At 36.9% G+C, this 19,272-nt stretch overlaps 1 protein-coding gene across 16 annotated transcripts in view; it reads right to left on the bottom strand.

Moving 5' to 3' along the window:
- Nucleotides 1-1,604: 1,604 nt before the first annotated feature.
- The window catches only part of MAP2 (microtubule associated protein 2), a 280,480-nt gene continuing 262,812 nt past the window's right edge, over nucleotides 1,605-19,272 (bottom strand). For 10 of the 16 annotated variants that reach the window (XM_042949985.1, XM_042949984.1, XM_042949990.1 and 7 more), the window contains 4 exons: nucleotides 10,643-10,735; nucleotides 8,593-8,674; nucleotides 4,357-4,469; nucleotides 1,605-4,129 (listed from right to left, as the gene is read on the bottom strand). In XM_042949985.1, the coding sequence (XP_042805919.1) occupies nucleotides 3,914-4,129; nucleotides 4,357-4,469; nucleotides 8,593-8,674; nucleotides 10,643-10,735 (504 nt within the window). In that variant the 3' untranslated portion in view covers nucleotides 1,605-3,913. Of the gene's footprint in view, nucleotides 4,130-4,356; nucleotides 4,470-8,592; nucleotides 8,675-9,670; nucleotides 9,799-10,642; nucleotides 10,736-19,272 lie in introns of those variants that run through there. The other 6 variants (XM_042949988.1, XM_042949991.1, XM_042949993.1 and 3 more) reach the window with 2 other exon arrangements.

The following is a 19,272-nucleotide window of genomic DNA, read 5'->3' as shown; positions in this document are numbered from 1 at the left end:
ATTTGATCTGTGCTTCTGTCACTTAAAACAGATAGCATCCTGCTAAATACAGTAGTAGATGAAGCCTGGTACACAGTAGGAATTAGGGAGATAATTGTAGCCTTCTCAGCATAATTTTTCCTTGATTGAACTGAGCACTGTGTGTGCATGTGTGTATAATGTTTTTTTCCAGAGAAGAAACAATCTGAGACTGTAAGTTAGGTGACAAGCAATTTTATTTTGCAAAACAATCACTATACAGCAACAAATACATTTGCAAATTTTGATTGAAAAACATGAACTAACTACAACCAGCCATTGAAGAAATGCCTTTCTATGGTAACAGGCTCTAGAATTATCAGAAGAAAGAAACCCCCCAGAGATTTGTAGCGGCATGTTGGAACCTTGGAATCCCAGCATACAGAGTATACTTTGTGTTGATTTTTTTTTCTTTTTGCTAAAGTTGAAGTAGATTTTCATGATTGACATTTTCTAAGTTTAAAAATAAGCTATTTCCTGCAGAGGGACTTGGCCTCAACCTACACACCCAGGCTAAAAATCCTAGGTGTAAAAACACAAACATCAGTGTTGATTTTAGCACATCAATCTTGGAAGGAATGCCTAAAGTTTGTCTTTCCAAGTCATGAATGTATTTTTGTTTTTGGGTACTTAGACCATGAATAGTTTATTTTCCTCATTTTTGTGGCATGAAAAATAGGAGAAAAAGTGTAATTGTAGCAATGTCACAATCAACCACATTGAGATGATTTCTTTAACAATATCGACATGATGTTATATTTTGACTGATGATTCTATTTCCTGCTGTATTACTATATGAATGTGTGGAGAAGACCAGCTACCATCAGGAGATTCTTCCATTTAACAGAGTTCTCTCTTCAGCCTTCTTTAGCCAAACCTAGTTGGTGTTACACAGGTGTCTTGCTTGTGGGTGGGATTTCAGCCTATCACCCTGCTGGAACTCAGCAGGAGAATCCAGAGAGAGTTGGTTCCTAAATGAACATGGCCTTTGAAACTCATCAGGAACTTGGATCTTCCCTGTGTCATTATGAAGTACCCAATTATTGGTTGCAGGTGACCCAAGAGAGTGAGTTCATTGGAGAAGCTGGCCTTTTAACTCTTCGCAGCTCTGGATTACTTATGTATCCTTAAACAGGTTCTCAAAGGCTAAAGCCAGAGAGAAACTGGCATTAGTAGATCTAGAATTGGAACTATGAAGCTTTAATTTCTAGATCAGCGTATGGGTATCCCCACAAGAGTGGTGTTCAAAAAGCTTAATTTGTGTCGTTAATCTTGAGAGTGAAGGCAAGATACGTTCCACCCCCTCTTCCCATAAGAAGACATTTAGCCTGTGTGTTTCCCTCTTCCATTGGTACAAATTATCAGTTTCTTTTTGTTAACATTGTAAAGAATCACATTTCCATACAAAGGAAGGGCATTTATTCATTATAATTTTGCTGTGATTTGAAATAAACATTTGTTTTAATGCCAAATCTAAGTTAAACTTAGTGCTTTATATAATCTTTATTTGGGGCAAGTATTTGTAGGAAATGGAATTTTAATATGTACAGCATAATTACTTATTCTTAAGTTTCACAAAAAATTTAAACCAGGTTGATAAAAAAATGCTTATTTTGTGGGTTAAGACTGTCCTAATCAACTGTTAACTTCTTTCTGGAGAACTTTAATCACTATCTAACACTATCAAACATGTAAGAAAGTACCATAAGTCTCCATATAACTATTCTTTCTTCCATTATTTTCTGGTGCATTTCAAGGGAAGTTGATGAATAAAATGCTCAGATTGGTCAAATCCACATCACAGCACTTACTAGGCAGAAAATAGACATATCCATGGTCATACTGAGCAGTTTCTAATTTTTTGACTGCCGTATAAAATAACTGATTTATATTTTCAGACATGTTTGCCTATGTAAAGCTTTCTTGTTGAGAATGAATGATATGATTTTGCTCCTAGAGTTTTTTTGATGGGAGTCACATTGGTTGCAATATCCAGTGGTCACAAAATGGCAGTACCTGTGTCTCTCTGTCTTTGTATCCCTTGGCTGTGTTCTTAGATACTACTATACTTCCTCATTGCTACATCCATGCTCATCATTTCCTCCTTTATATTCAGGAATTGGCTTACGGACATCAAACACCTATCAGACCATTTGCCTTTGACTGTTCATATCCAACCTACCAGCCCCGAGCAAGAAAAAACAGAGATAAAATACATAAGAGCATCCACCCAGACTGGTAACTCATTGCATATTCAGGCCATTGACTATAAATTGCTTATTCACAAGTCTAAAATGAATGATTTGTGAGAGGAATTAATTCATTTGTGATTTCTAGATTCAATATTAAGCCAGACCAACATTACCTTTTGATAAGTAATAGTCATATAGTGCTCCTTTACAGAGGGCAATGTTGGGAGTCCTGAAAAAACTGATTTAGATATCTGTATCTCAAATGTTTTGTAGCTATACCTTCTCAAAATACTGTATTTGTCCTTTCTGATCAAGGGATCTTTACTTTGGGTAAGAAAGCCAAATGTTTTCTATCAGGTAATTTAATTAGCAGTAACTTTTTGGAGGAGTGGGGCAACATGTCCCAAACTCCCTCTGTGATTTTCAACTTTAGCAAATGGAAAAAAAAAAAAAAAAAGAAAGAAATCCTAAGAAGTCTGTTTTGTGAATGATTACAGGAATAAAACCCAAACTATTCCATAATTCAAAATGAGATAAATCCATAATCTTAAACCAATAATCTGTAAACCCTTTCAATGTATAACTGGACCCACCCCCACAAACTCCATGTTGGTAAAAGCAAAGAAAAAAAATTTTTCCTAGCATCACGGGAGAGACTTGTATCTGGCACTAAAACAGGGTTACAGCTCTGAGTTGTTACAGGAAGCAACTTCATGCTAAAACTTTTTGTTCTTTTTTAATGTATTTTTTTTTTTTTTTGAGTAGGGAAAGAACCCTGCTAACATCTACTTTCACATACCTAAAATTGCAACACCAAAGGGTGCAGGAGACACAGATACTGTGAATAAGGAAGTATAATATTCAAGTATATGAGGAAGTATCACAAATGGCCACAGAGAAATATATATATATTTATATCTATAATACTGTATCAAACAGACGGAAAGGGAGTGTGAAACTGGTAGTGTGGACACAAATCTAGCTGATCAACTGACATTCTAATCAGACACGAGCCCATCCTAATGAAAGTGCTTCATTCCTAAGAGATGCACTTTTATACCACTTCCTCAACCACAGATCAAATGCTTCGTAACTATTTTTAATTAGTTAAATAATTTATTGGATTGACTTATACTCTGATATAATTATCCAGGTCCCAAATGTTAATAACTTAACTGAATCTTTCTTCCCATTTATACAAAATAACACTTAAAAAAAAAAAAAAACAACAACTTATTTCTTACATGCTCTTTCCTTCCTGCAATCAGACTCCTTGATTTAATTTAACCTGTAATAAGTTAAAATGGGCAGCTTTTATCTTTTCACCCAGCAACAGAATAGTGAAATGAGCAGCTTGGATTTCAACAAGGCCTTTCAGAATGTATGGATAGCCTTCAGGCACATGAAAGGTAAAAATGCAAGTTTTAAAATAATAATACTCCATGCAAAACAGAGCAGAGCAAAAATAATTGTCCAACTGTACTCATGTAAAGCCAGTGTCTTCCTGTTGCAAATGGAAATCAAGTCAATTTCTGCATATACTATTCATTGTTTTTTTATAAAATTGTAACAATTACTACAGTTTGGGAATGAGATTATTTATTTTATGGTTTGTAAAGAATGAATATAACACCTGCTCAGAGCCCACGCCTGCCAAGAGCTCATGCCTAAATATTATTACTTCAACGCTAAATGAGAAATATTCACAAGCCCTGCTTAGCGAGTGCAGCAGTGACATCCTCAGCCAAAGTGGCAAGCTGAGGGGATTCGAGCAGGTTGATGCTTCCAGAGGAGGAGACATTGCTGAGTCGTCGCGGGGACGCCACGCTGGATCTGCCTGGGGACTGCGTGATGATCTCAGCTCCGTGGTCCACACGGGCCTTAGCATGCTCTCTGAAGTTCAGCTTTTGACTGTCAATCTGTTCAAGACAAACATCAGTCCTTGTTAACTCAAGCATCTTAAATGGCCCCTAGACCTCCCATCGTGTCTCAGAGCTGATGTCAATGTCACTTCTGTTCAGCTCTGCCATCTCTCCTTCCTCTGTGCCCAGGTCTTCCATCTGGGACCCATTTTGATAAGGAGTATTTCAGAAGGATTAAAACAAAACAAAATAAGACAGGCTCGGCTCGCGACCTTGTTTCTTACCTTGACATTACCACCTCCAGGTACATGGTGAGCATTGTCGAGTGAGCCAACTTTAGCTTGGGCCTTTTCTTTGAAATCCAGTTTTACACTCTCAATCTTCACACGCCCACCACCTGTGAGAGGACAAAGCTTTTAAATGCCTTGCTACCATGACATCTTCTATTTATGGTGACTATTTCCCTAAAACGATTTCAGTAGATAGACCATCACAAAGCACAAACTTCATTTACTATTCTTTTGACCACAGATGTGATGGGGATTTTTTTAGAATTCTAGTCCATACCATTATTCCCATACCACCCAAGGTAATGACATCTTTATTTTGTACCATTATATGGCGTGCTCTACATATTAATATCTTTTTCCTCTAAGCCAAAGTGAAGGCTGATTTCTAGATAAGTTTCCAATGCACTTATCTATTTTGAAACTTATCCCCTCTGCTCTTTACTTTTCAACTAATAAATTCTTCTTAGTAATCTACCTATGTCTAACCTAAAATATACGAGGGGCATTTCCCTATCTATACAACAAAAACTCTAAAAATAACACAATGAAAATATCTCCTTTCACCCTTTCTAAAACATGGAACATCCAATCTCTTATCCTTAAGGGTGCAAATTAAATTGAAATGAAGATCTTCTTTAATGTTCTTCATGGTAATAGGTCACGTTTCCAAAAAACTATAGGTTAGGAATGGTGCACATATGGGTCATATATTCATTTGTAAAATTTCAACACTGAGAGCTTGACTGATGAAATTCGAGCTGGAAACTAAGTGGTTTATAACTAGAGAGTTTTGAGAGTGTCCCGTTATCATTAGCAGATGGAGTAATAGGAGGAGAACATTAAGAGATCCCATTCTTACACAGATGCCATAGGACCAATCTTACACTCATTTTGATCTGATAACGGGGATACAGTTTGGACCATGCCATTTCCCTAAATGCTAGTCTTAAATTTGAGGATCTACTGATAGATGAGAGTGCCAACATGCCACCTTTTACAGTGATGCCCCTATCTCTGCATGCCTTTTCCATCTTGCAAATGCAAGGAGTTCAAGCCCAGTTGGTATCCATTGTCCTTTAGTCTGAATTAGACTCCTTTACCTCTCCACCTAAGATTTGCTTTCACTTTGATTAGCAATTTGGTTTTGGCTGTGTGCATTTCTTTGAAAGGCCAGTGGTAAATGACATGATCCTCTACTATTATTGCATCTGTCTTAGGATTTTGACTCGGGAGAAACATGGAAAAGCTTTTTCAATTTTGGACTCTTGACGCTTATTTATCTCTCAAGGTCAGCAAAGAAAGGTCTGTTAAGTCTTCACAGACTTAGACCTTGCAGTATTTTTCTCATATGATACCTGGACATTTACAATGACACCCAACTACCTGGGAAAGTGCCCCTTGAAATTAAATGGTGTGATTAGATTACATTTTGAAGATATATCCATTCGTTCTTCTGAAGGTATAGGATGTGCATGATGTTATTTAGCTCATGCTTACAGGAGACATGTAGTTGTCCCTCCCTCAAAATATGTATTATTGCAATAAATTTTATTCTTCCAACATTTCACCTGGCCATGTGGGTCTCACTTGTTAGTTGTGATGGGATTAGTGTGATTTATAAAACATACTTATCTTGATTAGAGCATAGAGGATGTTGAATTCTCTAGATGAGATCCACTTTCTTGGGACCTTTTCTATTATTTTTTGGTAGCCTTTAATAGAAGTGGCCTTTTCAAGCTCTCTTTTATGATTCTATGTTGTGTCAACATAACTGTGTTAAAATTTTTGTTGAATTCTATTTTACGACAGAAAAAAAAATGTAAGGTTGACCCCAAATATATTCAGGAAAGGAAGCTCGAGAAGTCTGTTTTTGTGAAAATCCTACTAGAAACTTTTATATAACTATTAGAGAAGCCCATTTGAATTCATGGATCTATCCCCTTGGTCCTGAAGAATCCTGGCACCCACCAGGAGCAGTGATTGTGAAGGACTATAATCTTTATCAGGCCTCATACATCCTAAAGTTGAGCTTCCAGGTATTGAGTTGTTGCCTTTATTTTCTCTGTACATATTCCACATTCCAAAGTAACTTTGTGAAAAGCTTGCTGTTGTCAAGGATCATAGTGTTAACACTTCTTTATGAATTTAGTCATCTGCTGCAGTTCTTAGAAAAGTAAGATCCAGATTTAGAAATAGGTGGGAGTCTATGACAATAGTCTTTTATGACCAATAAATCTTACATAGACTATTTCCTTAACTGTGTAACATTTTTCTGTGCATCAAGAGTCTGGTTGAATTTGGCTAATGGAATACTTACTGTCTAAAATAAAGAATTCAAAATTTTATTTTGAATTCTGGAAGAAAATAGGTGGTATGGCCAAATACTTGTTATGTTGACACAGGAGTAGAGTCAACTAAGTGTTTGTAAGCTTGAGGTACAGACAGAATTGTGACGATATGCAGTATGACACCATGTCCCTGCTGCCTCGGGAATGAAAAAGAAGCTAATTCCAGGGTAACAGTTCTGAAATTAGTATTGGACATTATTGGGGATAATCTACAAAAAGACATGACCACTGATTGACCTGAGAGCTGGACCCGGGCACTTAGAGACTTCTTGTTCCCTACCCTGTCCTGGGAATGTGGGTTCTGCTTGCCTTTCCTGCTTCCAGAGGCTGCTCGAAGGACATAGCTCTGTGATAACGATGTGGTGTTGACAGCTACACTGTAAACATGACTAAACCCAGTTAAGGCCTCTTTATAAGCTTCTAAGATTTGGCAAGTAGGTGTTGGGATCCACCTTGCTGCTACCCAAGACAAACGTCATATGTAAATTCCCTTTCCTTATTAAAATTTCCACTGCCAACCTGGAGTGGCCTGCCTCTTTCTTCAGTTTCTTCCTGCCTTCTGAGTACAGGGGCCAATTTCAGATTATACCAGGGAAGCTCCCAAGAGGATCGTGAACCAACAGAGATTCCATATATGTATTTTCTAACTCCTTGATTTACTTTATGAACACACCTTCTCAAAGTGAAGCCTGACCCCTAGACATGTTTCCAATGCATTTATTCATTTTGAAACTTATCCTATCTACATTTGATTTTCAACTAATTTTCAATTAGTACATTGCTAATAATCTTCTCTGGGTCACAAATCTTATTGGACTCAATTGTTGTTGTCGTTGCTCTTTTTCTTTTTAAATAGGCTTCAAGCTCAGCGTGGAGCCCAATGCAGGGCTTGAACTCATGACCCTGTGATCAAGATCTGAGCTGAGATCAAGAGTCGGTGCTTAACCAACTGAGCTACCCAGGTGCCCTGGGGCTCACAGTTCTTATCCCTCATTTCTGATAACATTTGAGATAATGAATGGTAATAACCTATTACTTGGTTTAATTAAGTTATCAGGCATACTAACATCGTGTCCTTCTATAATTCAATGGTATATACTGTGTCAAAACATTCTTAAGAAAATTATAAATTTGACAGTTGTCCACTATTTACATAGGCATGCAGGTAGAATTTAATAAAAATCTGTGATAATGATACTCAGAATAAAAAATGACTCATAATATGTTAGATTTACATTTTAAAGATGAAATAATTCCCAGCAAGTATGAATATAAATTCTACTTTAGACCACTAGTCCCATAGGATATTCTAGAAAAACAGGAGGCCAATGGTTAAATAAATTGGGATAAGCACTGCATCAAGCAATGGATCCATTAAGCACTGCATTCTGCTGAGGGTTCGTAATGCTTATTGACCTACTATAGGATCTGAGAAATTCAGCAGATAAACACATTTCATCAGCTTTGCTTAAGCATAAACCCTATTTCACATAATGTAGAAAAAACGTTTTCATGAAAAATCTTTGGAAATGCTAATTTCAGCTCATGTAATTATGTATGAATACATGGCCCAAGGTATTTTATGGACTATATATTTTAAAAGAACTCCAGTGTGCAGGTTGAGAACGTAGAGATAAATGCATTTTATATATCTTTTGATTTTGAACTTGTCCTATGATATGTGGCCTCTTTGTGATATTGAAGTTTATCTGTCCAAATGAAGATGGCTTGAAGTTTCTAGCTTAAGTTTCTATTAATAAAAGCATGCATTTTCAGGATTTTGAGACATTTTTCCAATTAGATATTTCATAACAAAATTTTGCTTGTCAATTTCTTAAACACAATTTAATATTTCTCTAACTACTAAGAAGAATTTACTTACCTGGCCTGTGGCGGATGTTCTTCAGAGAGCCACATTTGGATGTCACATGGCTTAGGTCTATCTTCTTGGTAACAATCTGTACCTGTATGAGCCACATAAAATATGCTTAAAATGGTTGGGACATAGACAAGCTCCCAAGCTCATATGCAAAACCCACAAACATATCCAAGCTCACAACACCTAACAACACAGAAACCCAAACTGAAGTACATACACACACACAGGAAAACATAACCTCCCAATATCCTCCCATGTTTGGTTGGGGAGAAGGACTAAAGTGAAAGAAAATCCTAGAATAGAAGATTTTATTAGTAGAAAACAGATCATGCCACAAGAGGATAGCAACACCTGGATTAATAGGGCAAGCTTCCACTCAGAGAATGAAACCACACGGTGTTAAACCTTCCCATAAGCAAAAAGCCAAGTGAAGAGATGAATTATTTTTTTTAAAAGTGACTTTTACATAAAAGTGACCACCATTGCTCATAGATATAAGAAGACCACCACTGCTTTAAGATACAAGAAGAAAGCTGTAACCATGCTTTTCTAGAATACTATTGTCATGTCTTGGCTAATGGAATTTTTCTCATACACCAAATTATAAGATGGTATCAACATTTTTTCTTGTATTTTATTGAAATTATTTCCTCTCCCCGTGTTAGAAACAGTGCTTTTCCAAATGTGGGCTGTTGTCCATTTGCATTAGATGTACATGGGATTACTGAATTGGACACTGTGGAAATGAGGCCATGGAATCTGCATATTTGAACAAGTGATTCTTCTCTAGAGGAAAGTTTAAGACTATTGTTTTGGAGGTTGGAAGCTCCCCCAATTTCTTTAAGATGGTTAGTTATCTCATTTATCCTTTGCCACTTAGCTGTTTGGACCAGCAGGCCCTGCAGTAGAGGATAGGGGTCACCCTTTGATACCCTCCAGTTATTTCCCAGGACCGAGACTGTTTCTGTGAAAGTATCACATGGTTTGCACTTACAGTCAGGACACAGGGAGGAGGGCAGTGTGTCAATGTAAATACTGATCCTGAGGCTTAGCCCAGCACCCTTAAAGGAGCCCAGCAAACCTTGTTATAGACTTCCTATGACAGTGACATTTTCATGCTCAGTGGGACTAGTTCAAGCAAGAGGTGACAGCTCCTGGTAGAAGGCAGTTGTTTGTCCCCTTTCACTGCTTGACTCCATCTCTGCCCAGCTGAGGAGCAAGGAGCCAAGAGTTATTAAACAGGTGAGAAATCTGGACTTTACACTGTAAATTACTTAAGTCACAGATGGCCAGGTTCTGAAGTTTTAGGTGACAGGATCTGTAGAACAGATAGTCAGCCTGGCTCACCTCTTTTATTATTCTTATTTTGTGAAGAATCATGCTGACTATACCTTGGGTTTGCCTCTGCCTCAACTACATTTTAGAAACATGGATTCATCTTTCCCTTCCTCTCAAAGGACATTATTTCCACTCAATTCAAGGCACAGAAAACAAAATCCCGTCAAGATGAAATTTATATTGGGACTTTGAATGACACATGAACTGTGCTTCATTAGTTTTGCATTATTGCAAATGATATCCTAACTCTCATGAATAGCGATGGACAAAAGACTGTCATAATACACTTTAGGTACTTTCAAGTGTATCAGCCTTTGCTTCAAGAGTAATTTAAATGGAACTATAAATGTGTGTGTGCCCAGCTGACTTCTGTTGGGGAATAGAGACAGCATGAGGAAATACCTTGAAGCCAAAGGCCAGCAAACAAAATTGGCAAGTGAGGTGGGTTTGCCATCCCCCTGAAAACCACTGTGCAGTCCATTAAGGTTTTATTCCTCAATTCAAAGAAAGAAATTTGTTGATGACCTTACAGGGAAGGATGGGAAGTCCACCAGCAAAAATGCAAGGGTGACCAGCTCCCCGACCAGGGCACACGTGGAGCAGCAACAAGAAGGGGGGTGTGTATTGTGAGGAAGGCAGGAAAAGAGACAGTGTGCTGGCTGTGCAGATGGCTCCACACAATCAGGACAGCTTTCTAATAGAAGCTTCTACTTACATTTCCGCCCCCAGCAGAATGTTTGATGTTATCCTTGGAACCACATCTGGACTGAACCTTGCTAAAATCGATCTTCTTGTTTAAAATCCTAACCTAAAAGGAATTGGAGGTAACTTCACCGTGCATTTTTCTTTCAGTATGCTGGGTATAGGGAGCCAGAATGGATCAGTGCCAAGGAGGCTCCAAACTTCCTTCCACCTACATAATCATTTAAGAGAAAAAAAACCTAACACTGGAACTGAAGAATAGATCTATCATATAAATATGAACCGCTATTCTCCTGAATCCCCAAGGGCCAAATGCTCAAGAACTTTAGACATCCAAGTTGTAGGCAGGTGTAATCTGGAAATGATGAGAAGAATAGAAAAATAAAAATTGGGTCATCTGTGATGGGGAGGCTCCTGATACTGTGGACAATGCTGGGACTCAGGTCTACTCTATGAAAGGCCCAATAGTGTAATTCAGTGTAGTAGATGCCCTATCCCCTTAAATCCTACAGTATCAGCCATTGTAATTATAAATTACCTGGTACATTTGACTTTTTATTGGTTGACATAGCACAGGTGAGGTTCATGACTGGTTGGGCTGAATGCCATTGATGAGGGTTCTTATGCATCCAGTGGAAGAACCCTTGCTTTCCCAAGGGGGTCAACAAGGAGGCTCAGGGCCTCCTCTGCTGAAAAGGCTTCACTACTGCCTTGCAGGTTTGGTTCAGTGGTCTTCTGAGAGGCCTCTCTCTGACAGCTGCTCATAAACAGCCATAAACCTTGGATGATTGGTGTGGAAGCATTCTTTCCATTTTTAGAAGGAAGCAAACCAAGGACCATTAGTTAGCTGACTTATACTAGGTCATGTAAAGGTAGTCCAGGCCTTCATTAGGTCCAAAAGGTTTGAGGCTAGGCGTTTTATTTCTATTTTCAGAAAGTTCAGTATTCATCTTAAGGACAATAGCAAATCTAGATCTGGACAGATATTACTCTAGTGTAATGTAATGTGTAAAGTAATAGCTCTTGTGACTTCTTTCGTGTGTCTTAAATTTTGCATGTTTTGGAGGGCACATGAATAACGTAAGCAGGGAAAGAAAGGTTTATTTTTGTTGTTTGTTTCTTTGATTTTACTTTGGCTACTTCTACTACTCTGCCGGTATCCCTTTAATAGCTAAAGAGAAATTATGTTTTCAATGCTTTAGGGGACAGTTTGTCCTCTTATTATAAAAAGCTAAATAAATATATCCTAGATATACAGCCCTCTCCAAGAGTGGTATCACATCTCTTGGTATTTGCAAAACAGAGTAAAAAATTCAAGTTGACATTGAGTCCTGACTATTTTTAACTAGACAAAGCTTAAATTGCAGTGCCTGCCTACCACTGACAAGAGAGCTTGTCCCTTACAGGGAAATATCATTGACAGCTCTCATCGGCTGCCCAAGGAAAGGGCCTCTTGCCAAAATCTGAATTCAGAAAACATGATGACTGGGCCACACTTTAGGGCATGATAAAAATTCCAATTTAAAAAGAAGGGGGTAATATCACTGAGTCTGTATCTAACAATAAGTGTAGTTGTATGCTAGGAATTTCACATAAAATGGAGACACAAATAACTTTGTCAACAAGGGCCATTACACCTCAAGCCTCACAGATAAATTATTTGTAGAAAGCAAATCATTTTATTATTTCAAATAATAATATTTTTAATTATCCTCCATGAGTATCTATTTTGTCAATGAAACAGAATTCATCTAAGCCATTTTTCCTAATCCTTGTGGATGTACAGGGTCTCATATTCCATTTGCAAATTTTAATTTAGAGATCATTAGAATACAAATCAAGTGACTCATTACCAAGTGATCAAAGCCAAATGTTAAATCTGATTCACTTGTTGCAAAAATGGAAATTCCAATTTTAGTTGCATGAATCTGTTTGACTCTAACATTTAATCAACCGGCAATTTTTATGATTTCTAAAACAAATGATTCAAACCTAAAGGGGGCACATTGCTAGCATTATTTAAAGACACTTTAAATCTTAAAATCCTAAAACTTAAAGGCTGACTTCTGTCGATTTTCCTCAGATTTTCTACAGAATCATAGATTTTCTAGTGAAACAACCAGGGGTCTTTTTTGACGGTAGACTTTCCCAACCTATGTCTTTTCAATTCTTAAGATGAAGCAGACCTTTGACATGCATTAATGGCATGTTCTTTACATATTTCCATATTTGTAATAGCTTCAGAGTATATTGTTTTTGCTAAACAAATAAGGCAGAATATGACATTCACCATTTTGCTTGATGGTTGAATAGACAGAAACAAAATCACTTTGGCCACTAGATGCTTGATGCTCAGTAAAGTTATGCTCTAGCTTGACAACTTGCACCCACCTAGTCCATGTGATGCACATTTATGCTTTAACAAAACCACAAAATACTTCATGGCAAAGAACTCTGGGATCATTTACAAATAATTAACACCTTAGGGAGTTAATTCCACAAATATCAGCAGTCCTCGGAAATCATTCCACAAAATAGAAGAATAGATAGCTGCTGTGAAGGAGAAAGCTTTATTCCAGATTCGTGCTCTTTTTCTAAATCAGAGACTCAAATTTTAACTCTCTGTGCTCTATGGATGGGTCTAAATAAAAATGACTTTTTTGGGTAAGGAATTTCCATCGAGCTTTTGTTTTCATATATATCAAGGGAAAATTATTTTGACATTTCAGAGATGGTCTAGAAAAAATATAACAAACTTCTATTTGATGAACTAATTTTCTATATTCATGATATGGAGGAAAAAATATTTGAATAATCATTATACAAGGTTAACTCTAAAGCACATTTTATCTTTTTTGTCAATTTCTTTCAGTCAAAATTTTTACCTGCACTATTAATGCAAAATGGAGTCATTTGAAAGAGTAGCAATCTTTCCTTCTGTGTACTTTACAGTGGAAGGGAAATGCATTATTTCAATTAACTGAATCATCTTCATAAAGCTCTGCCTTACTCAAAATTCTCCCAAAGTCTATTTTCTATTAGATGCATCAAAAATTCTTAGGTAGGCCATCAGGTTCTCCAAATTCTTATTTTTGAGCCTGCTTCTCAAAATTTTACATTTTGGCCAGACAGTGTTGCATTCCATACTTTAAGGCCCTTGTTTACATTTTGAAGTTTATTCCCATGCTTTCTTTATGTTATCTCTCGCTAGAATGCCTCATTCCAAGTTGAGTCTGGAACTCGTCATTCTTCAAGGATCAGCCCATCAGTGCCTCTCAAGGGAGGCTGGCAAAAAAGGATTTCAGTCTCAGGAACAAAGGTGACTTGCTTGCATTCACTGTTGACTTTTCATTTACATAAGAGTCATATAAGAAAGAGTTAAAAAGAATAGACTAATGTAATTGAATAATTAATCAGAATTATCTTATTTTACTTTTTACTAATTCTATCCTCCTCCACCACATTAGGGAAGACCAGTGTAGTGACTTTCTGGATATTCCTGGTGCGACTCTAGTTGGATTTTATAATGATGGTTCAGTTGAAATGATATGCCACTGTACTCTCTCTGCATGGAAGTTTGAATGCTCCTTTAGAGAAACACACTTCTTTTTCTCCCCAAATGAGGTTGCTTTAAGAAAGGACCAGGAGACAAAACGTAGGATATGTCTGAAGGCAAGAACAAATTTCTTTTTACCGGAGCCTCGTTGGAAATACAAAACGTGTAAAATGAAAGAAAATATAATCCTGGCTTATGGTTTTTAGTAAAACGATTTATAAACCAGAGGCATTAATCACCATGTCAACTTGAATTTCTTAAGCATTGGTGTTTTGATCTTTTTTTAAAATTTGACACACTCTGATGCTGGTTTCTTTATCAAAAGATCCACATGCAGCTCAAGATAGCAAGATATGGAGATTAGCTGGGAGTTCAAAAGTTTGGATTCTCTTCTTGGCTCTCCTACATGATAGTGCTAGGCAACCTCTAGCTAGGTATGGTCCTTAATTGCTGTATCACTTCTTTATTCCTCCATCTAACGTTGTCTTAGAAAGAATACTATTTTTTTTCTTTTGAACAGGTAGTGGCCAGTGACACTCAACTGATTTCCCTTCAACTTTCCAGGAGATTAAGCTTTTCCCTTGGCTTTACATGATTTCTCAGGAGTGCTTAAAAATAAAGCCTTTCCTTGGCCTTGCATTAGAAAAACACTTTCTCTCCCTCTCCCTCTCTCAAAAGTATTTCCCATTTTATAGCATTCAATTTTAATGAAAACTATTTATTGAGCCTATTTAGGGTCCTGCAGTATCATGTATTAAAACAAAAGGGGCTCCTGGGTGACTCAGTCAGTTAAGCATTGGACTCAGTTTCGGCTCAGGTCATGATCTCATGAGTTTGAGCCTCGTGTGGAGCTCTGTGCTGACCATGGAGCCTGCTGTGACTCTCTCTCTCTCTCCCTCTCTCTCTGCCTCTCCCGCCTCTCAAAATAAAGAAATAAACACTTAAAAAAATGACAACCTCAGATATTTCTGAAGAATAAAAGTTCTCTGGAACAGATGATGTTTTACAAAGACTCTTTTGTTAACAACCATGTACTCAGATTAAAATGCATATAGACTTTATAGTCTATTTCACATTTTTTTAATTTATTGAATTGCAAGGTCTCTTTTCTTTTTAATTTACACAGAGAGAGAGACAGAGTGCAAGCAGGAGAGAGGAGCAGAGGGAGAGAAAGAAGAGAATCTTAAGTAGGCTCCATGCTCAGCACGGAACCCGACTTGGGGCTTGATCCCACGACTCTGGGATCATGACCTGAGCAGAAATCCAGAGCTGTTTATTCAACCCACTGAGCCACCCAGATGCCCCTCTATTTCAAACTTTAACTCTTCCTATACTGACCTATAACTTCTTCAGAATTTGATGTATCAAATATAAGCAATAAATAGAGTGCACATGTAAATAGAAATAACCGTTTATATCAAAACCTACAATTCCACGGAGCTCTAAAGCAAAAGGATACATTGGAGGGGCCCATCAAGATGCCAGCCCAATTTTTCTATGCAGGCTATGCCACACAGCAAAAAACAGAACCACATCAAAAACCCTGAATAAGCAAATAATGCTGAAAAATTTGTAAAGAAATGTTTGGTGGAACAGACACTGAGTTTAGGCATTAACCTCATGGTTGAACACTGGCACTACATTTTTTTGTTCAGTTTAAATTTGTAAGAAATTTAAGGAATAGTGGACCAAGTGTAAAGGCAGTAAGTTTTTTTTTTAATTTTTTTAATGTTTATTTATTTTCGAGAGAGAGGCAGACTACAAGCGGGGAAGGGGTAGAGAGAGAGGGAGAGACAGAATTGGAAGCTGTCATTTCCACTGAGCCATGCAGGCACCCCAAGGCAGGAAGTTTTAAAGGGTTTATTTAGGGGGTGCCTGGGTAGCTCGGTAGGTTAAGCATCCAATTTCAGCTCAAGTCATGGTCTTGCAGTTTGTGAGTTCGAGCCCCACATCAGGCTCTATGCTGACATCTCAGAGCCTGGAGCCTGCTTAGATTCTTTGTGTCCCTCTCTCTCTGCCCCTCCCCCACTCACACTCTGTCTCTCTCTCAAAAAATGAATAAACATTAAAAAAAATTTTAATTTAGTTCAGTTGTTTGAAAATAATCTGAGATTCAAGGTTGTTCCTATGTCCTTGCTTGGCTTGTAAGTAAATAGCAAACATAAAAAGGACTCTATAGGCCTCAACTTGTAATGATTTTTATCATAGTTTTTAAATAATTAATATTTATGAAGCCTAGCTCCAAAATTTTTCATTACCCTACAAAAGATACTTAAATTATAGTTATAAAATTTCTCTTGCATAAAGACAGGGTCCATGATATTAAGGAGCTTTTGCTTTGAGATAATGTTGACTTTCAAACACACACACACACACACACACACACACACACACACACACCCTTGTCAGTATAATATAATGCATATTCAGTGAATAGTTTTTCTTCATGCTGGATTGACAGTATTTTAAAGCTTATGGGGTATTTTATTGCTTTTCTTATTTAGCACTTATTTATAGCCCAATGAGATGGAAAGAAATGGCTTGGAAAGGACTTTAAATTATTACATAAGGGCAAGACAGCTAGGGGAAGATAGGAAATGAAAAAAAAAAAGCCACTTCTTTTCTGCCTAGATTGTAGAGACCATGTCTCTTTCCATTTGTCATAGAGTACCCATCAGGGTCTTAATAAATGTTTGATGAAATCATACCCAATGAGAATGAGGAATAAATCTAAATAAATTTTAATTCTCTTTTAATTTATAAAGCTTATAATTTTATTAATTTACTTATATGTTAATAGCACTCAGTAGACCTTTCACAATGGTGGCCATCATAATTTGACAGAATGAGAAAAAAAACCCTGTTTCAGTATAATTTATTACTTGCCTCCAGCATTAATTCCATTTTCTCCTTGAATATGAAACTAAAAGTAACTTATTCAAATTACATGTGAAAGGCCCAAAAAGTTTTCTAATTCCTAAAACTTTATAAGAAAATCTAAAAAAGTTTCCTGTCCACATTTCCCTCATCCGTTCCCTCCTTCCTCCCTCTCTCCCAATTACATTTCAGAAGCACTGATTGCTTTACTCAAGTTCAGCTTGCCCTTTGTGGCACATACTTAAGAAATTTGTTAGAATAGCTAAGTGAATATTCTTAATGAGTTGTAGTGAAAAAATACTATCAATCTCTTAAGTAGAACCATGAATTTGAGAGTTTAAAGTGACCTCACCATCTGCTTAAATGAAATGGTATGGCATTAAGATAGTACAAATACATTATATTAATGGCATCACAAAAAGAAGTATATTTTGTTGTTTCTATTGTCTTTTTAAAAAAGTTCACTTATTGATTTTGAGAGGGAGAGAGAGAGAGAGTGTGACGGGGGGAGGGGGCAGAGAAAGAGGGAGAGAGAGAATCCCAAGCAGACTCTGGGCCGAGCCTCAAGCGGGGTTCAAGTCTCATGAACCGTGAGATCATGACCTGAGCCAAAATCAAGAGTTGGATGTTTAACCAACTGAGGCCCCCAGGTGCTCCTCTAAATAAGTTTTTTAAAAAGATGCTAGGGCAACACTGACTGGGAAGGTAATAGACTGACACATTCTACAAGATTCTGTATATAAAAGAGAAGTACTGTTCTTTTCTTTAACAGGTGTGACTTGCTTGAAGATGCCACCATCTGTAGCGCAGCTGACCTGAAAATGACTGACTGTTCCATGAACGAAGGAGAAGTATATAATCCACAAGGTAATCAGTCAAATCCATAGACATGTCCTTGCAGAGATCATGATCTAGCTAACCATCATATCCAAAAAGCTATAAAATACAATAGTTTTTGTGAAGTCACCCCATCAGTAACTTTCAACTATGACAAGGGTACAAAAATTGTTCTTTGTATAGTGATCTTCATAAAGCTTTTGGAGAAAAAAACGAGAAACTTGTTAAAGCATGTAAAAGTATTCCACATAAATCAAAGTACCTATAAAAAAGCTGATCCATTGATAGGAAGGGTAAAAAGTACCATTCACTGAGTTCTTGTCTAAATTTTTTATGCCACGCATTTAGAGAAACTGTTTATTTTCCTACTTCTGTTTAAATCAAGCAGCTGTGTTCTTAAAAAGCTAACACTATTGATTGTAAAATCTAGATTTAGATTTCATGTAGAATAGGGAGCTAACTACATTGAAATAGTTTTAAGTTAATACACTAAGATAGTCTTACCTGAGCCTCGAGTTAAATTAACCAAGGTCACAATGTACAGTGAATCTAGGATTGGGTATGTTCTTTCCAGCAGAATGAATTTGTGTTTTAGCTGAAAAGATTAATATTATTGCTTTCTGTAAAGCTCCTCACATCTTCAGCTAGTTTATCTATTCCATTATGCATTGATTTGCTTCACTGAACTGAGCCACAGAGATAAGTCTCTCTTCCAATATAAAATTGGACTTTTAACAGAAGCGATAATAAATGTAAGCACACAACCTATACATACAGAAGGGCAATAAATGGTCAGATTCAGGCAAATAATAAAGCTTCCCAACTTGAAAGCTGTTGGGTTCCCAAGGCATATGTATTTTTTATTACATATTTCCCCTCCCATTTCTTCATGATTATACAAACTTTAAAACAGCAATAATATAGCTTTTAAAATGAAATCATTGGCATACAATCTAACCACTTCAGATTTAACAATAGAGCCTGTGTAGAAGAATTAAGGTTACATCTATAACTTTCCTCCTTTATTTATTAATAAGAATTGTGTGACTATTTTTCCTAACATCTATAGACTACATATCTCTATTACAAAACTTGCCTTCTACGGAAAGTATTGCTATTATCCTGTCCTCTTCAATGATTCTGAGTTGAACACCATCCATTCAAATATCTTAGGATTATCAATTTATAATTGGGAACAACATGCCATTGGCTACGGTCTCCCCAGTAGAGTGCATTTATGGATCCTCAATCAGATAACAAGGGTCTTTAGGATATCATCCTGATAATTTCTAACATGTTTTAACATAAAAATGTTTCCTAGTCATTCTGTAAAGTGGAATCTTGAATCATCCAGTCAAAACCTCCAGTTTAAC

The sequence above is a fragment of the Panthera leo genome, chromosome C1 (genome assembly GCF_018350215.1).
Source record: "Panthera leo isolate Ple1 chromosome C1, P.leo_Ple1_pat1.1, whole genome shotgun sequence".
NCBI classification, from domain to species: domain Eukaryota; kingdom Metazoa; phylum Chordata; class Mammalia; order Carnivora; family Felidae; genus Panthera; species Panthera leo.
Note: the sequence above shows the minus strand (reverse complement) of the source record. Positions and strands in the feature narration are given on the sequence as shown.